Consider the following 25,018-nt stretch of genomic DNA (forward strand, 5'->3'; position numbering starts at 1 on the left):
AGGAAAGGGAAAAATTGCAAATTTGTTTGTTGTTTGCATATATATATATATATATATTAGTTAGGTCAGTAGGTATATGAAACATTGCATTTTGTATGTGTCATATTCTTACAGCTAAATTTATAGGTGGAAAAACCCAAAATATGCAGTAGCTAGCTACGTACAGTATTTTTGAGACCTTCTACACGTCGTCATTGCATGCGTTTGGACCTCCTTAATTAGACCTGCAATGATCATACATAGTAGAATAATGTAAGGAAACAACAAATGAACATATAATTCCCATTGGCAACACAAGAAATTCTTGCCCAAATCGGATTCGGCTGAATTATATAAATTACAAAATAAGTGTGATATAGTTTTATGTAATTGGTCACTCTTCCTAAAGTGTACACTAATCACAGGACCAGTGTATTATACTTGCCATATAATTGGTTTAAGTCCGACTAAATTTGATTTGGATTAGAATTTTCCAAGCAACACATGCATAAAATTAAAGAAAATAGATGTTATTACTCAATTGTTATATAAATGCGAAAACAAGAAACTAAAGAAAATAGATGTTCTTACTTGATCTTTATACAGATGGGGAAGAATTAGTTTTGGATGTTGAGAGGTAGTTTAGGAATCCAGCCCTCGTTGTCAATGTAAGAAGTGCTCGTCAACGACATGATCTCCTTAGGGCTTAAGTCTTTCTCCCACATCACCCGCCCCGACTTGTCTGATCCTGAACCCTCGCATTCCTCCTCAGCAAAGGTTATCTTGTTCCTGATTAATTAAGACAACACAAAAGTAATCAAGAAATATCAGTCTATAATGTTAAAATTACTCATCCATCACTACAAGAGAAAAGGACTTGAGACATGGATTATTTTGCCTAATTGTATTTATCTTTTCAATTTTCAATTGAAATACCAATATTCCGTTAATAACTATATCTGATGATGCCCTGTTTTCTTGTAGTGATCTCACATTCTATCAATAACTAAGGAAAAAATAAAATTAAATTAAATTAAAAATGAAGGTTTAGACAGGGAAATGTTACTACTCATGGCCGACGTAAGTCCATGCATCCCATCCTTGAGGGACAACGATGTCCGAGAGAAACGAGTGGAAAAATATAGCTCTGGAATAAGCTTTCCAGGCTCTTCCCAGGAATGTCTTCCCGTTTCCTGTCACATTGCACTGTTTGAACACGAATCCGCCGGCATCGTCTGGACTTGCTCTTGCCTGTGCAGCTATGAAACCTGTCGAACCAGGGTTTAATATTCCTGCATTCACCGATATCCTGCATTTCTACATTCAAAGAGAAAATTGATCCTGTTGTCAGCTATTAGTAAAGCCTGTTTCTCAGTTATCTTGTCAATCTAGATCTTGCATTATGTATTAATATTATATCTCATAGTGCACTATGCGTATGTGTGTTATCATGTCCGTATATTATTTTCATAAACATATATACAAGTAATGTGGATTTTGTCTACGTAGCTTATGTATAAAAGTACAAGACTGGATTCGATTTTCTATTATAAATTAATTCCTATTGGATTTTTTTTTACATATAGTTAATTAAATTTTCATTTCTAATGATCATATAATAAAAAAAAATTAATATAACTAAAAGAATTTGCAACGTAACACTTTTCACCACATGACGTCTAAAAAAATTGTAAGGGATAAATCGCAAAAGCCATTAAATTTTATATTTATGTTGCAACATATATTTTAATTCATGAAAATTATAAATAAGGAAAATAACACTTTCATCAAGTAATTTGGTTTTGTTCTTAGTTATGAGATTTTTACTTTTGATCCGATAACTTCTAAAATATAGTATTTTTTGTTCCATGGCACCTCTTTCTCGATATTATTTTAACAGAAAATGTCATATACTTAGCATGTGACCAATAGGGCCTCTACACTTTTGTTCTCGTTAGACATAAAATTCTCACTTTTGGTCAAAAAAAATTTACTTTTGATCCCATTCATTTAATGACCACGTGAATATCTAATAAAATAATGACATGTGACAAAAAGTGCAACTCTATGAAAAGTACTGAATTAAAAGTAAAAATTATGATGGGATAAAAAATAAAAAAAGACTTTACATTATGAGACAAAAAAATATTGTTTCCCCTATAAATAAATAATTATGTGTTATGGATAAATGTTTAATGATTTGATCAGACTTGAACCCAATGCTTCAGAATTTAGATTTTTCCCTCACCAGCCTTTGTCCTAAATCCTTATCTCGTTGCCCAAATTAAGACATAGGTAAAGAGATTTACTTTACATGAACAAATGTAAGAAAAGCAAAAGACAGTCAACATGAACTGAAACCTATTTAAGATATATAGCCAAATGCAATTGATAGTTACCTCATAAATGGATTGACCACCTCCAAAGATGAAATCAATGGCTCCTTCAATGTTACAAAGCTTGAAATAGTGTCTGCCCGCATCATCCAACAACGTGTCCTGAAACCCCAAGAAACTGCATTCGTAGAAAGCCGACTTGTCGCCGGAGATCTTCGCGGCCACCGCCGGCTTCACCGGACTCCCGTTCTTGCTTGGGGGATAATTGTAAGAATTCTGTATAAATGTTTTAAGCACGCAATTTTTTACTTTAAGGTTTCTTTCTTTATTGTGTTTTTGAATGAAAAAATAAATATATCATCCCGACATTAATTACTTTTACATATTTTACAAAGTAAAAAGTAGAGTTCATAAAAATTCTCGATATACATCGTAAACTAATTCTTACCACAAAAGTAAACCCCGATACGATGATATTATCAGCCGTAGACGCAAACGTCGCGGAAGTCAACATTGTATCATGTGCACCCCATACAACATTAGTTTTCCCTATTCCATCTCCTCTGAGATGGATGAATGTCTTGTCCGGAGGGATTTTCACCTGCTCACTGCATCCAAACACATACAAACACATAATACACACGTGTGTCTGTGTATACACACTAAGTATATGTAGAAAAGTGAAAAATAGTACTTATAAACTCCAGCTTTGACATAGATGGAAATCCAATTCTGGTTGTTTGAAGGGACAGAATCAATGGCTGCTTGAATAGTCGAAAAGCCCGTGTGGCCCGATGCATCGACAGTGATCATATCGTCGTCGTCTGACAATTTCCTGCTCGATCTTACTTGAAACTCACCATTTGTGAATGCAGAAAAGATGAAAACAGCTGTACAAATGTATATACAGTGAAGAAACATGGCCATTTTCAGAGTGGCAATGGAAACTGTTCAAGGAGAGTAAATTTCTCTAAGTTGAGAGAAAGTGAATAATTAAGATTGGTTTTTAATAGAGGAGAGGATTTCAAAAGGTTTTCTAATGGAAGTAATTAAAAAACCAATTAATATTTGATGTAAGATTTTCTTTGTAATCTATGTACCATAATTTCATCACTTTCTTACCTTTCTTACGTTAGTTTTGTGGATGTTAAGCAGTCTTCGCTAGGCCAAAAGTCACATGTATTTATTTTTAGAATTTTAGGCAATACATTGGTTGGATTAAACTTAAATAATTCAATTGAATAATAGTAGGTGAGTAATACTCGATTTATTATTAGTGTTGTCCAACTTTCCAAGTAATATCCGAACAAGATCAGATTATGTCTTTTCACAAAGAAATATTGCATCAACTCAAATTCCTTTCCTCAGTTATCTTGAAGAAAATATTTTTCTACAACATTTTTGCTCATAATTGTAAAGTGGGACAGAAAGTTTGCTTTATTTCTTCTTTTCTTTCCATCTTCTTCCAGAACATTTAATTTCCCACTTATTGATCAAGAAACCGTTCTTCAGTATTATCACTAGTCTTAAAAGGGGCTTTTGATATATATTTTCTTTTTAATTATGAGGCAATTTAAGAATTATATTCCCATATCCCAAGCAGGAAATGGAAGAATATAATTTAATTAAACTGAACCTACTTTCTCCTATGTATATGTGGTTTAATGAAATCACCAGCAGAAATATTGCTTTTGATAATAATGAATTAGGATTAAAATATTATTCATCCCATAATTTAAATTATTTAGAGTTTTAGCTTATTAACTTTTTATGATGGTTTTTTTTTTTTTTGTCTTACATCATTTTAATTTTCATGATTTCAGTTCTTTTGTTCATTGGAGCTCACCTTAACCCTCGAGAAGGGTGAACTTCAGTAAAGATGGATTGAAATCACAAATATTAAGGACCAAATATTATTTTAAAAAGTTAAAGAACAAAAATGCTGGTAGAATTGGGCCAATAGGATTAAAAACCCCCAATTTTAAAATTTATGTGAGAAGCACATGCATTCAAGAAGAGTGGACTCCGGTGAAAAAAAAAAAGACTACGTCATGAAAATTGAAATGAAGCAGAACCAAAATCCTACCCTAGAAAGTTAAAGGACAAAAATGACAAATAGACTAATTAAGTTACGGGACTAAAAATGTATTTAAGCCGGCTAATTATTATGGTTAAAAGTTAAAAAGTACGGCAAACATAAACTAACAATAATTATGCAACGGCTAATAGCCGTGCTTCTACAAGCAAGGGCAAAATATTAGCCCGTACAGCTAAAAAGCATAACAAATATTTTAGTTATAGTAAAACCATGACAATTTTGTATTCGTTTTGTTTGATTGCAATAGATAGTATTTGTTTTGTCATAATTTTTTATTTTTTATTTTTTGCAACGAATTTACGTGAATATCGAATTTGGTTATTTCCTCAAAAGTATCGGACAACCTAAGAGTTTTATAACTTTATCACATCTATTTGGAAAGTTGAGAAATGATGATGAGTTGAATATTGTGGTATGGGCTAACAAAAAGAGAAGTGTCCTTTACTGAAAGCATTCAACTTCTTTATTCCTTCCTCAAAATCCATTAACTATTTCTCAAAATTAGAAGTTTCCCTGCAATTTGGAACCTATTAATTCCCAAACTTTAAAATCAGACCCATCTTGTATGGGTCACTCTCATTAAACTAATCACAGCTTTTATTGTCCTCAATCGCCCAAGATTTATCTGATTGGTACTGAATTAAACTCAAACACCTGTACCGTTTCCTACATTAGCATTTGTACACAACTTTAGCTAGAGTGTGCACAGTTCCATAGATCAATCATTCCAAATCGAGTTGAAAAATTTTGGTAAATAATGAATAACAAATCAAACATTTGATTCAGTATTTAATAATCAATTTTGATAAATTTTGATTCGGTACGTTATTGATATTTGGTACCAATATGTCACACCGTACTGAATGCTGGATTTTTTAAAAATGTATATTATATATATTAAATAAAAAATATATATTTATATATAACTATGTAGGTTTTTCTTTTTAAAAAAATTGGTAAAAAAATCGAATCGAGCCGAACAATTTAGTTCAGTTTTCGATACATAATTTTGGCATATTGAAATTTCAATTATGTTTGGTTTGATTTTAGTGGACAAGCACTCTTAACTTTAGCGGCACAAATGCATTTTAAATCCCACAACATAGAAAATAATTTTCTTTTTTATAGGAAAGATAGAACTTTCAGTGATTCCAGTGCTGAAATTCAGCATCCAGATCATCTACAATGCATGGAGGAGGTCTAGACGCACCTCTCCAGTATTATTTGCAGATTTTGCTAGCTTATGTGCAACAGTACGTACCAGGGTCTCTTTTGTTATATTTGTATTATTAACATAAGAATTAATAAATATACTTCAGAAAATATAAATGTAAAATGGTTATTACTTAAAAAGTAATGTAAAATAAATAAATAAAAAAGTATCAATTCAGTACCAAATAATATTAACGATGAAACTGCGCGGATATCAATTCACTTGGGTACCAAAATAACATTAATAACAATACTCAAATACCAATTAAAAATAATAAAAACAAATAAAGACATATATTCCACCAAAATCAGTAAAATCTATTTTCTTTAATTTTTCATTTTGAATTTTTTGGCCCCGAGGGATACACAATTGATTTTTTATCAATCTGGAATTATAATAATTGAAAATGTTGAAAGCCAACCGTCATGATCATCAATGTAAGAAATGCTGGTCAGCTGTTGCAACTCTGCCTTGTCCAGCCTGTTGGCCCAACTCACTCTCCTTGAGGTGTCGGAACCTAATCCACGACAATCAACCTCTGCAAACCTCAACTTCTCCCTGAACAAAAGTATCAACCAAATACGGGGTGTCAGCTATGAGAAATAGAATTTTTAATTATGGTTAATTATTATGATTAAAAATAAAAAAATTATAATAAATATTAATTAATTATTGCTGCGCAATCATTATTATTCGTTTTTGTATAAGTGAGATCTGAATATTTAAAACAGCTAAAGTTCTGACAGATATTTTGGTCATAGGTAGAATTACAATGAATGATGATTACCCGTGGTTAAAATTTAAGTTTTCGAACTAATTTTGTTTGATCGTAGTAGATAATTATATTGATTTACTATGATTTTTAAGCTGTAGTGATTTATAATTTATAGAATAATCAATTCTTTTTGGCAGTGTGTATGTAATTAATTAAATATGGAAGGGGAGTTTCTCTAGTATTATGTCAATTGAAAATTATTATTATTGCAAAAACTTTGATTTGAATAAAGTTTCCTTGATAATATACAAATTATCTTCATGCAGCTTTTCTATAAACTAAATTTTTAAATAACTATATTTAAATAAAATATAATAAAAATTATCTTTTAATTTTATTAATTAATTAACTAATGATTATTTTTTCAGTTTTTTTTGGGTGGTTGTCACCGAAGGGAAAGAGTTGTCGCTTTGCTCTTCCAGCTCCATTTTTTACTGACAAGGGGTATAATTACCAGAACAGATTAGTAATCTACATAACTTAACTAGATTTTAGTCCTATAAATATAAAAGAATAGTAATTTTAGTTCTGCATAAATCGAAAATTTTGTTCTATAATTTTCAAAAAATCGCACATTAAGAACAAAAATGAACGGAATTTTCTGAAATGGCAAAACAAATGCATTCAGTTAAGTTGGTCACGTGCATATCACATGTATTTTTTCTATTATTTTGGCTATGCGAAAAATAATAGCAAATATCGATTAATCGTGATAAATATTAAGTTTTTGCTGTAGTTTTGTTTAACCGTGGTTAACAGTATTGATTTACCATAATTTTCAAATGGTCGTTATTTATAATGTAGCGAAAACTCAATTTTTTTGTAGTGATACATTGAGAAAATTAAGAAGAGAATTTTGCAGTACTTACAGATGGGCAGTGCTGAACCAAGGATCCCATCCCTGAGGGACAACAATGTCGGACATGGAAGAGTTGTAGAACAAAACTCTGGCATAATCTCTCCAGGGTCTTCCCAAGAATGTCTTCCCATTTCCAAATATGTTACATTCCTTAAACACGAACCCGTTTGTTTCGTTAGCTTCTGATCTTCCCTGAGCTGTGATGTAGCCTGCAACTCCATTTAGAGCTCCTGCTACTACTGATATCGAACATCTCTACACCCAAAACATCGAACAATTAACTCATGAGAGGAATATTATGTCCAAAAAGAACAAAATAAAAAAACAACGGGATTCTATTCTTGATGGATATTAATGACATAAATATCTAGCAAGTTTCTATCTATTAGCTGACCAAATAATTTGACAAGACCCTAAGATTTTGGGAAAATTTTATGTACCAATTTAACCATTCAGCAAGTGATTTTTATATTTAGTATAGTTTGGTATTTTTCTTAAGCTGTATATTAATTATACAAAAATTATAATTTTAGTACTGCAAGTATGAAGGTAGCAATTTTAGTTCTATATAAATTTATTTTGACAATTTCGTAGTGTAATTAAAACTTCCGCACACGAGGGACCAAAATTACTTGACTTTGCGAAAATGTCCCAATTGCACTCAATTAATTAAGTTAGCCACATGCATGTCACTTGTACTTTCTAGCATTTTTTGTCTTTAATGTTTGAAATTTTTTAAAATTACAAGATAAAATTTTCAAAATGGATTCATACAAGACTAAACTTACCATCCGACCGTACTAATATAACTAAAATTATAATTTTTCTTACATGACAAGTATAATTCATTTGTCCCGTGATTAGTTTTGATTTGGCTTAAAGAAATTCATAGTAAACATGTCAAGACAGAAGAAGTTGTCAGAGTAGAATTTCTCAAGATTTTGTACATATATATTTACATGTAGCATTGAATTATGTAAACCTTACAAGAAAGAAGGGAAATTCATCAAGGTAGGTTGGTAATTAGCATTCTGTATATTAGGACACAAATCTTGCATATTAAGAATTTCCTCTTTCTAATGCAAAGATTGGGAAATAAAAAGATAGAAATTAAAGAAATTAGAAACAACCTAAATTGGCAAAGACAAAAAAGAAAATCAACAACGTAATATTTTCAAATGTAATAACATTATTCAATCATTTGTTGTCAGTATCCCTTACCTCATAAAGCGACTGGCCGGAACCAAAGATGAAATCTACAGCTCCCTGGATGGTACAAAGTTTGAAATAATGTCTACCTGAAACATCCCACAATGTATCTTGCAGTCCTATGAATCCACATCGGAAGAAGGCCGACTTGTCTCCCTCAATCACGGCTGCAACGGCCGGCCTCATTGGATTGCCGGAGCCATTCAGGGGATAGTTGTAAGAATTCTGCGCATCAGATTCATGTAATATGAGGCAAATCATGAGCAATAAATGGACAGATGTACCAGAAAACAAACGCATTGATTAATATAGTCCTTTTTCACGTAGTGTTTTTGTAAAATAATCTCTAGCTTCATTCTTACAATGAAGGTTAGGCTCTTGGCCATGATGTTGTCTGCTTGAGAAGTGAAAGTGGCACTGGTTGCAATCGATTCATGAGCATCCCACACGACAGACGTCTTTCGTTTCCCTTCTCCTTTGAGGTAGATGAAGGGCTTGTCAAAAGGAATTGTAACCTGTTCTCTGCATGAAGATTGAAACAGAAACTGAGAAATTTTATCCCTTACATGTTTCGACTAAAATAATTAAGATAGCAAAAGTAACACCGATGTTTTTGTCACCTGTACACGCCTGCTTTGATGCGTATACATATCCATCTTTTGTTGTAAGAAGGGACAATATTGATAGCGGCTTGGATGGTTGTGAAATTGCCTATACCTGATGGATCAACAAAGATTGATTGACAAATAATCACTTTGCTTTTTCCAAGGTTTCTTCGTAACGCAGCATTGCCTGATGCTAATACTAAGAAAACAGCAGCAAGAACATGGATAAACAACCTATAAGACAACATTTTCTGAGTGTTTAAGGTGAGAGTATTGCAACAAAACTAGGAAGATTTTGGAGAGAAATGAGAAGTAGAGGTTTGGAGAAAGCAATGAGGACTATTGCAATGGCTGCAAACTATATATGATTATTAGGTAATTACATGATTCAGTGTATAACTGCAGCAATTAATTGGTTATTTAGAGTCATTAAATAGTTTTGGAAGGAACTGAGAACGGGGGCTGGAAACATTAGTTTGAAAGAGTTTAATTTGTTCATAAAACATTTTTTCATCATTACTTTTGTTTAATAGAGGCTGTAATAAGTTAAACAATACATCCGTTCGATCAATACATAAATATAATTGAGAATTTTGTAATAATTAAGTTACAATAAACTCACAGTGAAACAATACCCACACGGTAGAACTTAAACCCATGACCTCAAACTTATCGGTGATCATCGTTATTCACTCTCTCTATTTGATATAATTTTTCATTAATGATTGTATGTATTTGGAGGGAACTGGGGAAATTAATTCAGTCAAGAAGGGCAATTAATTGAATTCTGATATCAGAAATCATGGATCTTATTGTAGAATTTATGTTCATGATTTACATAATAAGATTAATTAATTTCTTCAACATTTCCCTTATTGTTTCATCTTTTTCCTTTTACTGGATTTTCTTCTGTGCATAAACAAACATATATGTTAAATATATAAATATATATCTTATTTTTGTAACTAGTGAATTTTAGAGGGGAAAAAGATTTTATTTGACCCACGCACACCCTCTTTACAATGATTTCAAGAATTTACCATAACGTGGTCTTTGTTACATTAATTTAATTAAATTTTGCAATTCCATCTTCAATTATTTGAAAATGGAACTTACGGGAGAAAACCTGAATCAAGAATGGCTTGTATGGAAGGGGGTCGTTCTTTTAAGACATTCAGTTCATCTTTCTTAATCGGAGTGAATCAGAGGTCAATATATGCATGAGATCCGCATCGTAGTAGCAACGACACGAACGACTTAATCCTACCGCATACATTCTAGCATCTCGGGACCTATACGAAATTTTCAGAAAAGGCTCAATGACCAGGCTGTACAAACATAAAGTTCTCGAGTTGGGAAACGAGGAAGATGTAATAATGGCTGAAAGAGAGGGCAAAAAGGTAGCCTGAAACCATAAATTCTAGATTTTATGTTGCAACATTTTAGAGCAAAATGCGGAAAAGATTGCAGTTTGCCATGCTTTCAAGCCTTGGGTTGTAGTTCAGAATATATCTTTTTCCACGGGCAACATGCATGTGGTCTTAGGATGTTGTCCTCTACGTCTGTTGGGTTCTTACTATATTACAATTCTTGTTAACGATAGGCGAAGATGTCATGATTCTTGTTGTCTACAATTTGCCAACTTCTTCTTCTTTCTTCATCTTCATGCCAATTAATGCTGAGATTATTTGATCATTCATCTATTCCATTATTTACATAATACCCCCTCAATTATGATGAAATTACAGAGGACAGCCGATGGTGTAACTTCGATATATAATGGGTAAAAAAAGTTTGATGTTCGAGTTTTGTTATTAATGTCATTTTACTACCTGAATAATTGCAAATATATAACCTAATTAGTATGCTTGAATTTTATTATTAATATCACTTAATTTGATAGAAAATTGATGTTTTTCAATTTATTTTCTATTTTAAGTCATTTTACTATTAGATCTTAAAATAGGGTTAAGTTTTTGGCCCCTGAACTATTATCAATGTAACATTTACCCCCTAAACTAACAAATATAATACTTACCCCCTACAACCAAATATTTGGACAATATTGCCTTCATAATATAGGCTTAATTAAATACACTTTGCTCCCGAACTATTCTTGATATAGCATTTACCCCCCTCCCCTCCAAACTAACAATATAATACTTACCCTCTTGGTTGGACAAAATTGCTCCTCATACCTTGAATAATTAGATTATTCTCAATGTATTTTTAATATTTTGCATATTAAATCATCGTTAAATTATTTTCTAACTGAAAAGATTTTTTAATAAGTGAAACTTTAAATTAAAAGTACTAGAGTAATAAATTAATATATATAATAGACACACAATAAATATAATATTCCAACAATTCATATATATTTTTTAAAAAGCAATTAATGATATATATATATATATATATATGCTTAATCAAAAGTGTAAAAACTTTTAAGTGTTATATTTGCTAGTTTAGAAGAATAAATATTACATAAAAATGGTTTAAGAGGCAATAGTTTACCCTTTAAAATAAAAACATACTTAAGAAAAATCTGCAGAGATATCAATTAATATATTTTACCTTTTTCATTTTAGTCCTTCTCATTTTATTTATGTTGTTATCCAGGATATTATATTTTTCACATTTTTTATATTTTTTATTAAACTTATTTCTTTATTAAAAATATTATTAAATAATTTATATAATTGTAAGTAAGCGAACTGAAAGAATATATTTAAAGTAGTATTTTTGTTGAATTAATATAATAAAGAGATAGGATCATAAGTTTTTATGATAGGCAAAGATATGTGTTTACATTTACCGGACATATTAACATATGATTATAAAAATGTAAACTTAGATTCAAGAGTTTAAATATAATGTTATAAATTTTCAAAAATTAAATTAAAAATTGATTTTTTTTCCCAAAGGTTATCATATGTCTTGGATTTTAATTTTAATAAATAATGAGTTATCTTACAAATATTTATAAATAAAATTAAGAAAAATATTATTATCAGGTATAACAATGAAATATAGAAATTGAAAGTCTGGTTCAGATAAAGAGAAAATATATTAATTGAAATTTATGCAATTTTTTTATTTTCCCTATTAATTATTTTTATTTTAGTATCTAAGGTTGAAACGGTCATTTTTTAGTACATTGTTGGGTGCGTCGTTGGGCCTTAATCAAGTTTTATTTACATAAAAAGTAATAGAGAAAATAAATAAATAGTATTAATTATGTACCAAAATGATAATAATAGTAAAATTAGCATACCAATTGAACCATTTATAATTATTCGAGTACCAAAATAACATTAATAACAAAATTCACATACCAAAATGATTTATTTGATAAATATATATGTATTAAATGATAATTAAACCAATGTGCTTTGGAATATGATGAAATTACAAAAAAATGGTCAATTCTTGAGTTTATTAGACACTTGACTTATTTATGTTTTAATTAAACCAGTACCTTCTAAATTATAATAAAATTACCGAGAAATCATTTTTAACGGCTAATTGGCGAAATTGAGTCCTGATAACGGCTAATTCATGCGTTTATAAAATATTTGATTTATTCTAATAGTAGTTGTTGGTCTATTATAATAAAAATTATTAGTGATGATTGAAACTATATTTGATATTGTAATTTAAGTATTTGAATCGTTGATATAATTGTAATCTATTCATGTTATAAAAAAAATAACATTCTCGTTACACTGCTGCTGCACCGTTTTCAAATATAAGGCTATGAGTAATTTCATTGAGCTGTTGCGGACTGAAGAAGCTTATCTAGCACCGTTTGGTCCCCTTTTTGCTGAGATTTTGCAGCTGTTTTCTGTTTTCAATTGGGAATGTTTTCATAAAAAGGCAAACCGGGCTGCTAGTATTTTAGCTTACTCGGAGTAGAGACGTGGCGGTGACTGAGGAGATGCTTTGTACCTGGGGAGTGGGGAGTGCTTTGTAGACAGATTTGTTGGTTTGCGAATGGACGGAAATTTTTGTGTTTTCCACACCAAAAAAACATAAAAAAAAAAAAAAGGGAACATTTCTTTTAATCAATGATTTTCTGTTATTGAAATGACATGAGTTGGGGTGAATTTTTTTTTATTTATTTTGTAATTATAAAATGAGATGAATTAACAAACAATTACATTATTTTTCTTGTCCGGTCACCCCACACTCAGACGGTGTCGATGGTGGCAGCCCATTCCCAGACCAACCCCATTAACCGCTGCCCATCTCCCCCAACCCCTACTGCCCCTCAAGCCCCAGATCAACCCCATAATCTACTGCTGGTGTGCATGTGCCGCTACCAAAATCTCCGTCCGTTTCATTGCCTGGGACCATTATGTGGTCCGAGGCCACGCTGAGCCATGACAATAGAAACTACAACACAAATCCAACATATCACAGCAGACTATTAAGGCAGAGCATGCTTTAAGGGACAGTGAGGTGCATCACTCCATTCAACATCAACCATGCTATGAATGGCTATTATGCCCCTTCCATTCCTCTATAGTAAATAAATCTACTGCTGCTTTAATAGCAGCGTTCATAAATATCCATCATCTCCAGCATAAAGAAAAACATACATATGCTTACACAGTGAAGTTGATTGTACATATGCAACTATATTAGATAGCAATTTCTGCAAACCACAATCTCTGTGAAAACCAACACTTGGCCTTAAGAAGTATTGCAATAGGCAAAAACAGAAAACATGTTTGGCGATTTCAAGATCTCAGTCATAGGGAACTGGAAAAATATTCGATAATGTATTTGACACAAGAAAAATAAAAGTCAAAATAGATTTTGCTAACAGAAACAAATCCACCAGACACATCATTAACCAACAAAATTGGCACTTGGAAGAACTACTATGGTGCTCTTTCAGTACTTGATTGGGGCGATTATGTCAAGTTGGGCACCAAGCTTCTCTTCAGCAACCTTCTCTGCTTTGAGTCTCAATTTCGTCAACTGCTTCTTCCTCTCATATGTTGCCTGAGCTCTGTCCTTCCTCTTCTTCTCCAACTCCTATAATAAACAGGAAAACCGTAATGAAGAGATCAGTGACATTGAAATCTACTAGGAAAAAAACTTTAGTTTTTGCCACTTGAACCAAATGAATAAAGCAATAACCACAAGGAACATTATGCCACTCAAGCAAAAACCAAACCCATCAGCATAGCGAACTTTTATAAACAAAGTCTCATGTGGAACATGGACAAGGAGCAAAGCCACCACCAACATTACAACTCAGATTCCACCCACTAAAACATAGTTTATTTTCTGATTACCATTTACTCAACAAGAGCCAAGGTGACAAAGAGTCAAAATGGAATATTCAGATCTTCAAACTTATGTAGTTAAGAGGCTAAAGCTAAGAGACAAGGTGACCCATATCTGTACTCCACACGTGGAAGAGATATAATGTATGAATAAACAGAAAGAAAAGTTCACTTACCCTGATAGTATCATAGTGGTTCCATCCGACTTCTGATGAGAGTCTTCCCAACAAACAGTATTTGTGACCAGCTTGAAGCCTCAAAACCCTGATCATTAATTGGGCAATGAGTTGAAGAGACACCAGTATGAATATAAAAAAAAAAAGAAAAAAAATAGTGCTCGTCTATAAACTCACTTGAGAGCATCAGGAATAACCATCCTCTTAGTCTTATCATATGGTGGTGGAATACCCTCATAAACCTTCAAACGAGCAAGTGCAGCTGCTCCTCGCTTGGTCTTGTGGGGGATCATCCTTTAAGTAAGTGAACATATGGCATAAGAACAGGCTATTTCAACCACAAGAATAAGATATTGTGAAGCATAAGTAACAGCACGCTTGCTTGAGGAAAATCACAACAAGAGTTCACAGGAAATACACAAAGAGATGCATCTATTCACTATGACATTAGCCCCCACAAACAGAAACCATTAAACAAGATCAGCTCTACATAAATATAACAAACGTGTCAAGTTGAGAAAAACCCAATGAAAGATCACATTTTTCATATAACATTTAGTTGGACCATTAGAATTGCACAAAAGTTCAAAGAGCAAAATGAGTATTTGCCCTTCATACATCAACAGTTAAATCTGTATCCACATTGCTAACAGAAGGAGATCAATTAACCAATTGATACATATCTATAACAATACAATTTTACATACAGCAATTTGAATAGAAAATGTTCAACGTAAAACACTAAACTTGGACACAATTTCTCCACATTAGATGCACTTACATCATTATGAGCTACATGCATACTGCATTCGGAGGGAATAAAAGGCGCCAATCGCAATTTAATACATCACAGTTCCATACACAAGCATTCATAAATTCGAAAGCTTAATCACCTGACACATTTTCACAGATTAAAACACCAAGCGAGTATCACTAGAACACAAACCTCTACTAACCCAAAAAAAAGTCATCTTCACACCAAAACCTCACGAAACACCAAACGGTAAAAGAAAACAAACAAACAGCGGGATGAATAATTCAAACCATACCCACGAATCGTTCTCCACAAAATCTTGGACGGAGCGCGGAAATGAATGGGACCATGAGAAGGCTTGGTGTTCATCCTCTTACGGAGGAACCTCAAGTACTTCATCTTCTGGCGCACGAGCCCGCCTGAAAGGCAGATTTCCTCGCATCGAACAACGACCACTTTCTGCCCATTCAACAGCTCCTTGGCCAAAATGGAGGCCAGGCGACCAAGCATGTGGTGCCTAGCGTCCACCACCACTCTCTTCGCGCAGATCCCTGAACCCGACACCATTTTTCTTCTCTCTCTAAGAGGCGGGGGGTAATGGGGGCAGTGGTGACGAGAGATTAGGGTTTTTACGTGGGAGTTGCCGTATTTATGCGGTAGATCAGCAGCCAGGTTACATTGGTAAGGGTTTGAGTATATGGATTTTGGACAGCTTTTTTAATATGGGCCAGGCCCAATTAGTATAGGCTTTTTCATTTCTAGTTTTATTTTATTTTATTTTTAAAATTAATATTATCTTCAAGAAGGTTATCAAATAAATGTTTTCTTTCCTTAATTCCTTTTTGTGTGTGTGTGTGTGTGTGTGTGTGTTAAAAAAGATAAATCAACGTAGTCAATTAGGATAAAAAGGAACCATATAAGATTGGAAAACCTCATCATGATTATTATGTATTTTTAAAATATTTAAACTTTGTTCATGTGTCCATAATGAATTAAATTATACAAAAAAAATATTGTGATAATTATTTTTTGTATTTTATAGTGATATATCCTTTCTATATGAATTATTTATATTATATGCTTTTCGTGACATTTTCAAAAATTATTTCAAAAAATTAGTTTTGTATTCCAATGTTATAAACTCTTAAATATATGTTGTAAGAACAAAATAAGGGAAAAAAAAAAAAAAGAGTATATGGAACTTACACTTTATTAACTCTTAGTATACTATTGTTCACACAAATTTTGAGTTTACAAAAAATAAAATAAAATATTATGGACAAATGAAATTTTTATAAATTTTAATTGAAAGGTTACAACATCTGAGAATGCATATTATCTTCTAATTCTTCTATTCAATTGATCCACTGGTTAGGAGTTTTTTATTTTTTGATACTGATATGTTATTTCACTTGAATTTGTGGGTGCAAATTATGAGTCGTCTCAAAATATAGAGTTTGAGGATTTGATGTCAGTGAAGACTTTAAACTTTGCGATTACATAGCTTCGTCGTGGCTGAGAATTCGAACTTGTTTTTTACTTGAGTCTCTATAGAATCATTGTATATTGTAGTAGAGTATTGGGTTTAAACATCATTAACTTTGACATGAATCGATCTTTTAATAGATTCTGCTTGAACATGCATTTGCCTAATCAATTCATTTAAAAATTAAAAAAAAAATGTATTTATCTTGAATTGATCCACAAGATGCATAAAGCCTAAATTTGAATTAGACTTATTGCAAATTTATATATGGATTATATGTGATGTTATAAAAATGAATTGACCAAAGAGGCCTAGGTGACCTAAATGAAAGAAAGAGATTGTGAGGGCAGAAAAAATGCAAAGCTCAATAAACCTTAAAGGAGTCAGAAAGCCAATAAAAAGAAAGGCCAGAGTGCTCCACAAGAAGTTAGGCAAAGCCCTTAAGAAGAGAACTGGTTTAATGAGGTTCGAGCGGCTTAAAGTGGAGTGGATAACCATGAAGTCCACATGGAAGCACTGCTTTTAAGATCAAATCAGACCCCGATCCATCTGGTTGGTTCGACCAAGAACTGGTCATGTGTCCGGTCCAATTCATATGATAAAAACCACCTCATTCAAATCTAGTGAGAACCTGTCAGAATTTGGTAAATCGATCAAAATTGGCCAAAAACCGGTCAAATTGATTTTCACTTAAAAAAAAAAGCTGAAAAATTGTGTAAGAGATGAAGAAGGGGGAAATGGAGTGCAACCTTCTCCAAATCCAAGACTCCAAATTCTTCTTCTTAAACATCAAATCTCACCTTAAAAAGTAAATGATTTTTCCCTTTCTTCTTCAATATATGCCATAGATTTTTTATTTGAAACAAGAATGAGTAGTTTTTGAAATTTTGAATTCTAACCTTGGAGAAAGGTAAGAGAAAGTATAGAGAGAGAGTGTGTGAGGGAGAGAGAGAAATATAGAGAAAGAATATATACTTAGAGGGAGAGGGAGGGAGAAAAGAATAAACGATTAGGTTTTAGTGGTGGAAAAAGGAGAAATAGAGAGATAATGAGTAGAGACTAGAAAGAGAAAGAGAGGAGATGTTATAATTGTAGAAAGTTATTTGTATTAATTATAATTATTAATTAAATTGTATAAATGATATGTAATTTATAAATCATTGCTATATAAAAATTATATAAATGTAAATTCATAAAATATTATAAATGTCTTAATTAGATTGAGTTTGTGTATTTCTTATTAAACTATTATTGGGAAATTTATTAGGTTGTACATTTAATTTATTTGAAATGTATATATAATGTAATAATATATGCTACATATGTGTATATACATTATAATCTGAGTTAACCAATTTTTTTAATTCGATCCGATCGATTGGACCAGTGACCCAGTAACTCGACCGGTTCGATCCCAAATCCATGATGGAAGCTTAAGAGCCTAAGATTTTTCAATCAAAATAGAGGTCCAGACACTGTCAAATCTATTCCATAGGGCACCTGAGAATGGCCCATATGGCATCTATGTGGGACCCTTCAAGCCACATCAGCAAGCCCCATAAAATTAGATAAAGCACTAGCAATGTAAGCAAGGACACGTCGCGACCACGGAGAAGGGTTGAAGTTGTCCTTATTCCTAAAGTAATCACTAACATGAAGATCTTGGGATTTTGGTGGCAAGAAAATATCCCTTTTACATTACGTAGAGAATTTAGAAACCTCATCCACAATAAATTCTTTTATCATTCTCTCGAGGCTAAAATATTTCAATTGCCAAAAAATAACCCTCCAATCAAATTTGGGGGCGAGGAGAGAGGACAGGGCAGGTCGACCTTATCCTACCAACTAGAGGATTGCCTATAAGATGTAGACTCCCCTAGCCTGAAAAATTAATGACTTTAATCTCCCACTTGCAAATGAAAAATTAGGAATTTCATTCACTATAAAAAAATATGATACCAGTGACAAGATATAGACTAACAATTTTAAAAATCCTCACAAAAAATATATATCGAGCGACAACAGTTTTTATTTTTAAAATATATAATTATTAGTGCTAAAGATTATGTATATAGCTATTACTATAGTTATTAGTGACACATCTATAATTACAACTTTATAACAATACAAATATAGTGACAATAAGTGATTGTTGTTATTAGATTGTCACTATACATGTGTCATTAATTGTTTCCAGTGATAATTTAATGCACAATATTTTGTAGTGACTCTCAACTTCACTCATCCATATTTTATTAGTTTATATCATTTTATATTTCAACTGAACTCGAGCATCATATTTTGCTCGTATTAATATGCAAACTCAAATTATTGCCGATTTGTTTTATTTTTAGTTGATAATTTATTTTAAAAAAAATTGACGTGAACAATTATAATTCTATTGGTTTATGAAAATAAATTTGCTCCAATTAGAAGCGTTCAGGGCTTATTTGATTCGAACCTTTTTAACGTGTCATGAAATTAAACAACTTGCTACATATAAACCCTAAAAATCATATTTTGAAAGTATTAAAAGTCGTTTTATAACTTTTTTTAGTAAGAAAATAGGTCATTCTCAATTTAGAACTTGCAAAACTTATAGCAACGACAAAATCAATTTTTCCAGGTAAATTATAATGATATTTTTTTTTTTGCGATTTGTCATAATTATAATCCTCCACTCGTTATTAAAAAAATCTTTCAATGAACTTGCATGATATAATTAATTATACTGAATATGCAATAAAATGTATAAGAACAAGTATTTAAAATATAAAAAATAATAACAGAAAAAAATAATTCCGGAATCAACTCGCAAGCTTTCAAACAGAAACATTTCCGTTTGGTTTTGTTTCCATTTTATTTTCAATTTTTAGCATTTTTAAGAAACTGAAAATGTTTAATTGATTTTTGTGCGAAAAATTAAAATATGTTTAGAATTACATGTTTCCAAATCTATATTATTAGGTGCGAGAAATGAGAGTTGATTTGTATTTGAATATTAAAATTGTATACGTAATTATAAAAATTTAAATTTTATAGTGTAACGTGAAAATATTACCAAAAAGTAAATATGACAAGAGGATGTCTTCTCACGTCTCTTTTCTTCTTTTCCTTCCACCACTCGTACATTTCTTCCTTTTGCTTCCATTATACAAGAAAACCGCCGCCCCTCTTTCGTTCTTCTTATTTCATTCATGCTATTGTAATCAGACACCGTAGTTATTTAGGAGTGGCAGATGAGTCGAGTCGGTTCGATTTTGAGCTCGATTTTAATTGTTTCTGTTAATAAGATTGCGAGATTTTTCTATTTTTTTTGAATTTTTTATATATTTTATATTTGATCAATTTTATAATTAAAATTAATCGTATATTATAATTATAAAAAATAAATTTAATCAACAACTTAGTAAATTATAATATTTTTTGTAATTAAAATTATTATTTAATATGGCATATATACTTTTTTAAAATTGATAAGTAATTCACTTATCATTTATTATCTATTTTTGAGTTTATATTTATATCAGGATACATACTATGCATTATGCAATCTATTTTATTATTTATAAATTTATGTCAAAATTTAGTGATTCTTATGAATTAATCTAAAAATATGATAATGATAATAATAGTGATGGTTGAATAATTTTAATTATTTTAATTATTAGTTTATTATATATATATAATGAGATCAAAAAGTTTAATCAACAATTACGATATCTTAAAATGAGAGCGCCCGATTCACACCAAATTTAAATATATATATATATAAGGCCGTGTCCATTATATCATATCAGATGGTCCGAGTTAAAATCACATGACCAAATTCTACAATACACCGACTTGAATGGTTATTTTATGTTTCGAGTACGATATCTTGACATCCATATATCCAATAAGTCTAAAACTTTACCAAATGTATTTTTCTATAAGTTTGATCATATCTAACGGTTTGATCTGAATTTTGATGGTCCGATTAACCCATGTTGTTCAACAATGTAAGATGATAGTTATATCAATGTAATACTAACATTTATAAATATATAAATTTACTGCTGATTGTGAACATATATTAATCTCAACTATAAAATATTTTTATATATTTCAATTGCATTATTTCAGATAATTTCTTTTCTATAATTTTAAGCTGTTCAGTATGATTTTTTTTGTCCATTTTACTATTTATATTATAGCTTAACTAATCAGTAGTTTATATTTATAACAATAAATTAAAATTTTATATTATGTTATGGTATATTTATAATATAGTATACATTATACAATCTATTTTATTACTTATAAATTTATGTAAAAAATTGATGATTCTCATTATTTAATCTAATAATAACAATAATAATAATATACAATATATTTTATTACTTATAAATTTATATAAAAAATTGGTGATTCCCATAATTTAATATAATAATAATAATAATAATAATAATAAACAAAAAAATAAAAAATCAGCTTGAGCTCCTGCTCAGCATATAGGAGTCGAGCTCGAGTCAGAAAATTCAAAATCGAGCTCCAACTCGACTCGTTTACACCCATAGCATCGGAGAGTTATTGTTGGGGACGAACCCGACGAGTCTCACGTTCTTGTTTTATCCTCATACCCAAATACTAGATTTTGGAAAAATACATGACTAATGTCGATATCACCACTCGAGATCGCATATTTCGAACGAGATCATAGTGTCACTCGAAAGTTGAAACTATTGAAGCCAATCGTTAGATCGCAGAAAAGGGGGTAAAGGACACCTGTCTCAAAGTTCGACACAACCCAATTATAACCACAACATTTCCCTTTTGATGAGTTGCTGCAGGCATTGGAAAAGTTCTCCAGACGTATTTATGCAACGGTTGTTCTTCAAGAACAGACGATGCTCCGGCAGAAGGAAGATGGCATGGTTAAAGGAGATTGCTTAGCTTCATGCTGCCAACTTAGGAATGATATAATGTAATTGTATATACCATTACTTTAATATAATTTACCATTTACCCCCAAAATTAAAATTATCACTACTAATAAATAAATATTATTTTTTAAAATTGGTAGAACTAAACAAAAATTAAATAAAGAGAAACATCAAAGTTCAATAAATTTCATAAAAGTTTGGGTATATATAAATAAATGTGCAAAAAAAATTTATTTTTTAATTAAGTATTAATACATAAAAGAATTTATAATGAAAAAGGACCAAGTTTTATTTTGACGGAATGAAATTTTGAATTTAAGAATTAATAATTCCTTTTCTAAAGGGGAAAAAAAAAGATTATAATCTACACACTAAATGAATATTTGAACATGCATGGTCAGTTAATACGAATCTGAATTTTCTTAATAAAATTGCAGGTTATTGAAAGGATGAAGCCATGAAGGTATCAAACTTTAATTTTACCCTCCTATTTAACATATACCACAAAATTTTAGATCCCTTACCCCCCCTTTATTTTCTTTCCCTACTACATAATTTATTCAATCAAAATATTAAAAATAATATAATATAATTAATGATTAGAAGCCGAGCAAATATTAGAAGAAATATACATTGCGCTACAATTAATTATCATGATAAAAACAAAATCGTGCCGAATACAATAACCAGAGCTCTGCAACGGCCATTAGCCGTTGTTTCTGCAATCATGGCTAATATATATTTTGGCCATAGCTAAAAATTTTGACCAAATTATTGACTAATCGTGCTAAAAATTTGATCGTGGTTAATAGTATTGATTTACCGTATTTATTAAGTCGTAGTCATTTATAATGTTGCCAAAAATTAAATTTTTTTGTAGCGAAAGAAAATAAATATTCAAGTAAGCAAATATCTATACAGAACACAAATTCTTGATTCTAATGCATAAAATCATATACACAGTCATAGACAATCCAATACACAGTTTCGTTCTGTTTCTCTTCTATTAGAACAGGTGGACATTTTTGACATTTGAAATTGTGTTTATTGTATTTTTTACAATTGTATAAAAAAAATATATACACTATTACATTTGTATACTTAATTATAATTTTTTAAATGAATTTGGACTTTAATATCTTATCAAATCTTAATTTTATATAACTAATGTATAAAAAAATTTAGTTAAACAACCGACTTGGTGTCGTGGTTTCAAACCGCGACTTGGTCAATTTTTTTTAAAAAAGTAGTTTTTTAATTCGAATTGTGGTTTGAAACCACAACTCATCATATTTTTATTATACTAATAAAAAAATAATTAACCCGCCAACTATTCCCTGTCTGCTTCTTCACATACAAATTTCTTATCTTGGGAAGCTTTCAGTAATAGTTGCAACAACTGCAAAAACACAAGAAAGCGTACCTAGAGAAGGGGGGAAATTTGGGAGTTCATCTTTTACCAAGTGGTTGAAAGCGTCAGAAGTTGAGTCGAGTAAACTTCCAACAAAGGCCTTAAAAATATCAGAAGCAGCCATGATAGAGGTCTTGCACAGTGCACTTCTTGGATTCTTGATTGCCTTCACCATCACTGAAACCAGTTTGTCCCTACACTCACCAAACATCCCTCAACAAATGAATCTTGAAGCCAATACAAAAAATTAACTCGATAGATGGATAGATACATACATACATACGTACAGAGAGAGAGAGAAAGAGAGAGAGGAATGACAAAACTTACAGAATTGGCAGCAAGAGACCGGAGTGATAGAGCGCAAAACGCCTAATACCATTGAGTGATTCACAAACCTTCAACCAGTCTTTAGACTCTAACCCGCCAACAAGACCCTGCAAAAAATTCCAACATCCAACTAAATACAGAAAAGCCAAGGAAAAGAAATATCCAAAAAAGTGATTTTTTATCAAAGATTCAGAAATGAAGAACAAAGAATTTAAGAAACCCAAAGAAAACCTGAATCTTAGATTCAGAAATGAAGAACAAAGAATTCAAGAAACCCAAAGAAACCTGAATCTTAACATCCGGGTGTTGAAATGCTTTGAGATTTTCAGAGGAAATGTAGTCAATGGCAGAAGATGGTTGCGGTAAAGGGGCTTTGTTTTCGTCATTCACAACAAGTTGAGGCAATTGTTGCTTCTCGTTGTGAGCTGGGATTACGATTTTGCTTGCTTCTTGGGTCTTTCAGGAGTGACTGGCAATGCATTGTCAAGAGGCCTCAACGCCATATTTCTTGCAGAACTTCTTCAAGAATTCAAACGTATTCACCTTTAAGAGCACAGAGAGAATGTTTGCTGAGGATTGATACAAGATGATGATGATACAACGGTCATATCTGAAATGCCCTATCCTCTACGGCTTTGTTTGGTCCGATATGGGCTCTTAATGCAGAAGTCGCACCAACGAGAACAGAATCGCGTCAAGAAAACCTTTAATCAAGAAAGTAGCCTAAACGCCCTGTTATGTTTTCAAATCCGCTGCCAAGGCCTCCTCTTCAACACCACATCTGCATCTCCCCAGAAGGTGGGCAGTGGGCAATGCAGTGCAAAGTGCTGCTCAAATCTAGGCAATGGCAACGGGTGGTGACTGATGCTGCCATTTTCCTTTTTCCTCTAATCAGTTGATGAGTTGCCACTGAAACGGAAAACTATCAGAAAATAGCGTTTAATGAGCCAACTAAAGAATATCACACTAAATCACTTCTCAGAATACCCTTTTTTTTTTTTAAGTCTAAAAAAAATGTGCTTCTTTCTTTCTAATTTTTAGTTGTTTAAAAAATTATCATGGATGTTTGTTTGAATTTGTATAATTTTTTAATTTTTTAAATAACGAGAGTATTTTCATAATCATACCAAATCTTATATGGGGTCACTGTAATTTACCCTTTTAAAAATCTAATACACCACAATATATGATAATTATAGAAATTTAAAAATTCATGTATATTCCAATCCAAATTATTCAACTGGCGGTCAACGACACTTTTCTTAAAAGATATTTAAGATTATCAAAGTAAATTATTCAATAATACATTTAAACAATAATTGTCTCGAAATTGTTAAAATGAAGTAAGAGTAAATTACTTTAATTTATTTTAAGAAAAATTGATTACTATATTTTTATTATAAAAAGATAATTTATTTACATACAATATCACATGAATAAATTACGTTAAGCTTAAAACTCATGAAACAAAACAGGCACAGTCCAAGAATATACCTGACTTTATAAGAAAGATGAATTGACATTGGATTGCCATATTATAAAAATTACATATAAATTAATTAAAT

At 31.2% G+C, this 25,018-nt stretch overlaps 3 protein-coding genes and 1 pseudogene across 4 annotated transcripts; all 4 read right to left on the reverse strand.

The window, feature by feature from the left end:
• Nucleotides 1–45: 45 nt before the first annotated feature.
• LOC105172055 (putative pectinesterase 29) lies at nt 46–3,447 on the reverse strand. Its single transcript, XM_088885940.1, has 6 exons — nt 3,010–3,447; nt 2,764–2,923; nt 2,379–2,591; nt 1,049–1,296; nt 571–768; nt 46–224 (listed from the first exon to the last, which is right to left on the reverse strand). The coding sequence occupies exons 1-5, from the start codon at nt 3,240–3,242 to the stop codon at nt 597–599; spliced, it is 1,026 nt and encodes a 341-aa protein (XP_088742066.1). The 5' UTR covers nt 3,243–3,447; the 3' UTR covers nt 46–224; nt 571–596.
• Nucleotides 3,448–5,848: 2,401 nt separating this feature from the next.
• On the reverse strand, nt 5,849–9,579 carry LOC105171874 (putative pectinesterase 29). Its single transcript, XM_011093125.2, has 5 exons — nt 9,090–9,579; nt 8,832–8,991; nt 8,482–8,694; nt 7,271–7,515; nt 5,849–6,184 (listed from the first exon to the last, which is right to left on the reverse strand). The coding sequence occupies exons 1-5, from the start codon at nt 9,320–9,322 to the stop codon at nt 6,007–6,009; spliced, it is 1,029 nt and encodes a 342-aa protein (XP_011091427.2). The 5' UTR covers nt 9,323–9,579; the 3' UTR covers nt 5,849–6,006.
• Nucleotides 9,580–13,766: 4,187 nt separating this feature from the next.
• On the reverse strand, nt 13,767–15,933 carry LOC105171873 (large ribosomal subunit protein uL13w). The gene is made up of 4 exons (XM_011093123.3): nt 15,600–15,933; nt 14,728–14,844; nt 14,551–14,638; nt 13,767–14,120 (listed from the first exon to the last, which is right to left on the reverse strand). Exons 1-4 carry the CDS (start codon nt 15,869–15,871, stop codon nt 13,977–13,979), a joined length of 621 nt encoding a protein of 206 aa, XP_011091425.1. The 5' UTR covers nt 15,872–15,933; the 3' UTR covers nt 13,767–13,976.
• A 6,443-nt stretch (nt 15,934–22,376) lies between these two features.
• On the reverse strand, nt 22,377–24,342 carry LOC105172054 (uncharacterized; annotated as a pseudogene). Its single transcript, XR_016067936.1, has 4 exons — nt 23,739–24,342; nt 23,454–23,560; nt 23,176–23,320; nt 22,377–23,114 (listed from the first exon to the last, which is right to left on the reverse strand). The product of XR_016067936.1 is annotated as an uncharacterized LOC105172054 (transcript).
• Between the last annotated feature and the right edge of the window lie 676 nt (nt 24,343–25,018).

Source organism: Sesamum indicum, linkage group LG10 (assembly GCF_026168435.1).
Source record: "Sesamum indicum cultivar Baizhima isolate 11 linkage group LG10, ASM2616843v1, whole genome shotgun sequence".
In the NCBI taxonomy this organism is placed as follows: domain Eukaryota; kingdom Viridiplantae; phylum Streptophyta; class Magnoliopsida; order Lamiales; family Pedaliaceae; genus Sesamum; species Sesamum indicum.

Bases quoted from the DNA above. Each gene is read 5' to 3' on its own strand.
- LOC105172055 (XM_088885940.1), bottom strand. From the start codon at position 3,242: ATGGCCATGTTTCTTCACTGTATATACATTTGTACAGCTGTTTTCATC. The intron at 1,297-2,378 runs GTAACTATCAAT...CTTTGAATGTAG, and splicing joins GTGGTCAATCCATTTATGAG to AAATGCAGGATATCGGTGAA. The intron at 769-1,048 runs GTAGTAACATTT...TTAATTAATCAG, and splicing joins TGGACTTACGTCGGCCATGA to GAACAAGATAACCTTTGCTG.
- LOC105171874 (XM_011093125.2), bottom strand. From the start codon at position 9,322: ATGTTGTCTTATAGGTTGTTTATCCATGTTCTTGCTGCTGTTTTCTTA. The intron at 8,695-8,831 runs GTAAGAATGAAG...TCTGATGCGCAG, and splicing joins CCAAGAGCCTAACCTTCATT to AATTCTTACAACTATCCCCT. The intron at 6,185-7,270 runs GTAAGTACTGCA...ACTTTTGTTCAG, and splicing joins TGGTTCAGCACTGCCCATCT to GGAGAAGTTGAGGTTTGCAG.
- LOC105171873 (XM_011093123.3), bottom strand. From the start codon at position 15,871: ATGGTGTCGGGTTCAGGGATCTGCGCGAAGAGAGTGGTGGTGGACGCT. The intron at 14,639-14,727 runs GTGAGTTTATAG...ATTAATGATCAG, and splicing joins GTTATTCCTGATGCTCTCAA to GGTTTTGAGGCTTCAAGCTG. The intron at 14,121-14,550 runs GTAAGTGAACTT...TGTTTATTATAG, and splicing joins ACCACTATGATACTATCAGG to GAGTTGGAGAAGAAGAGGAA.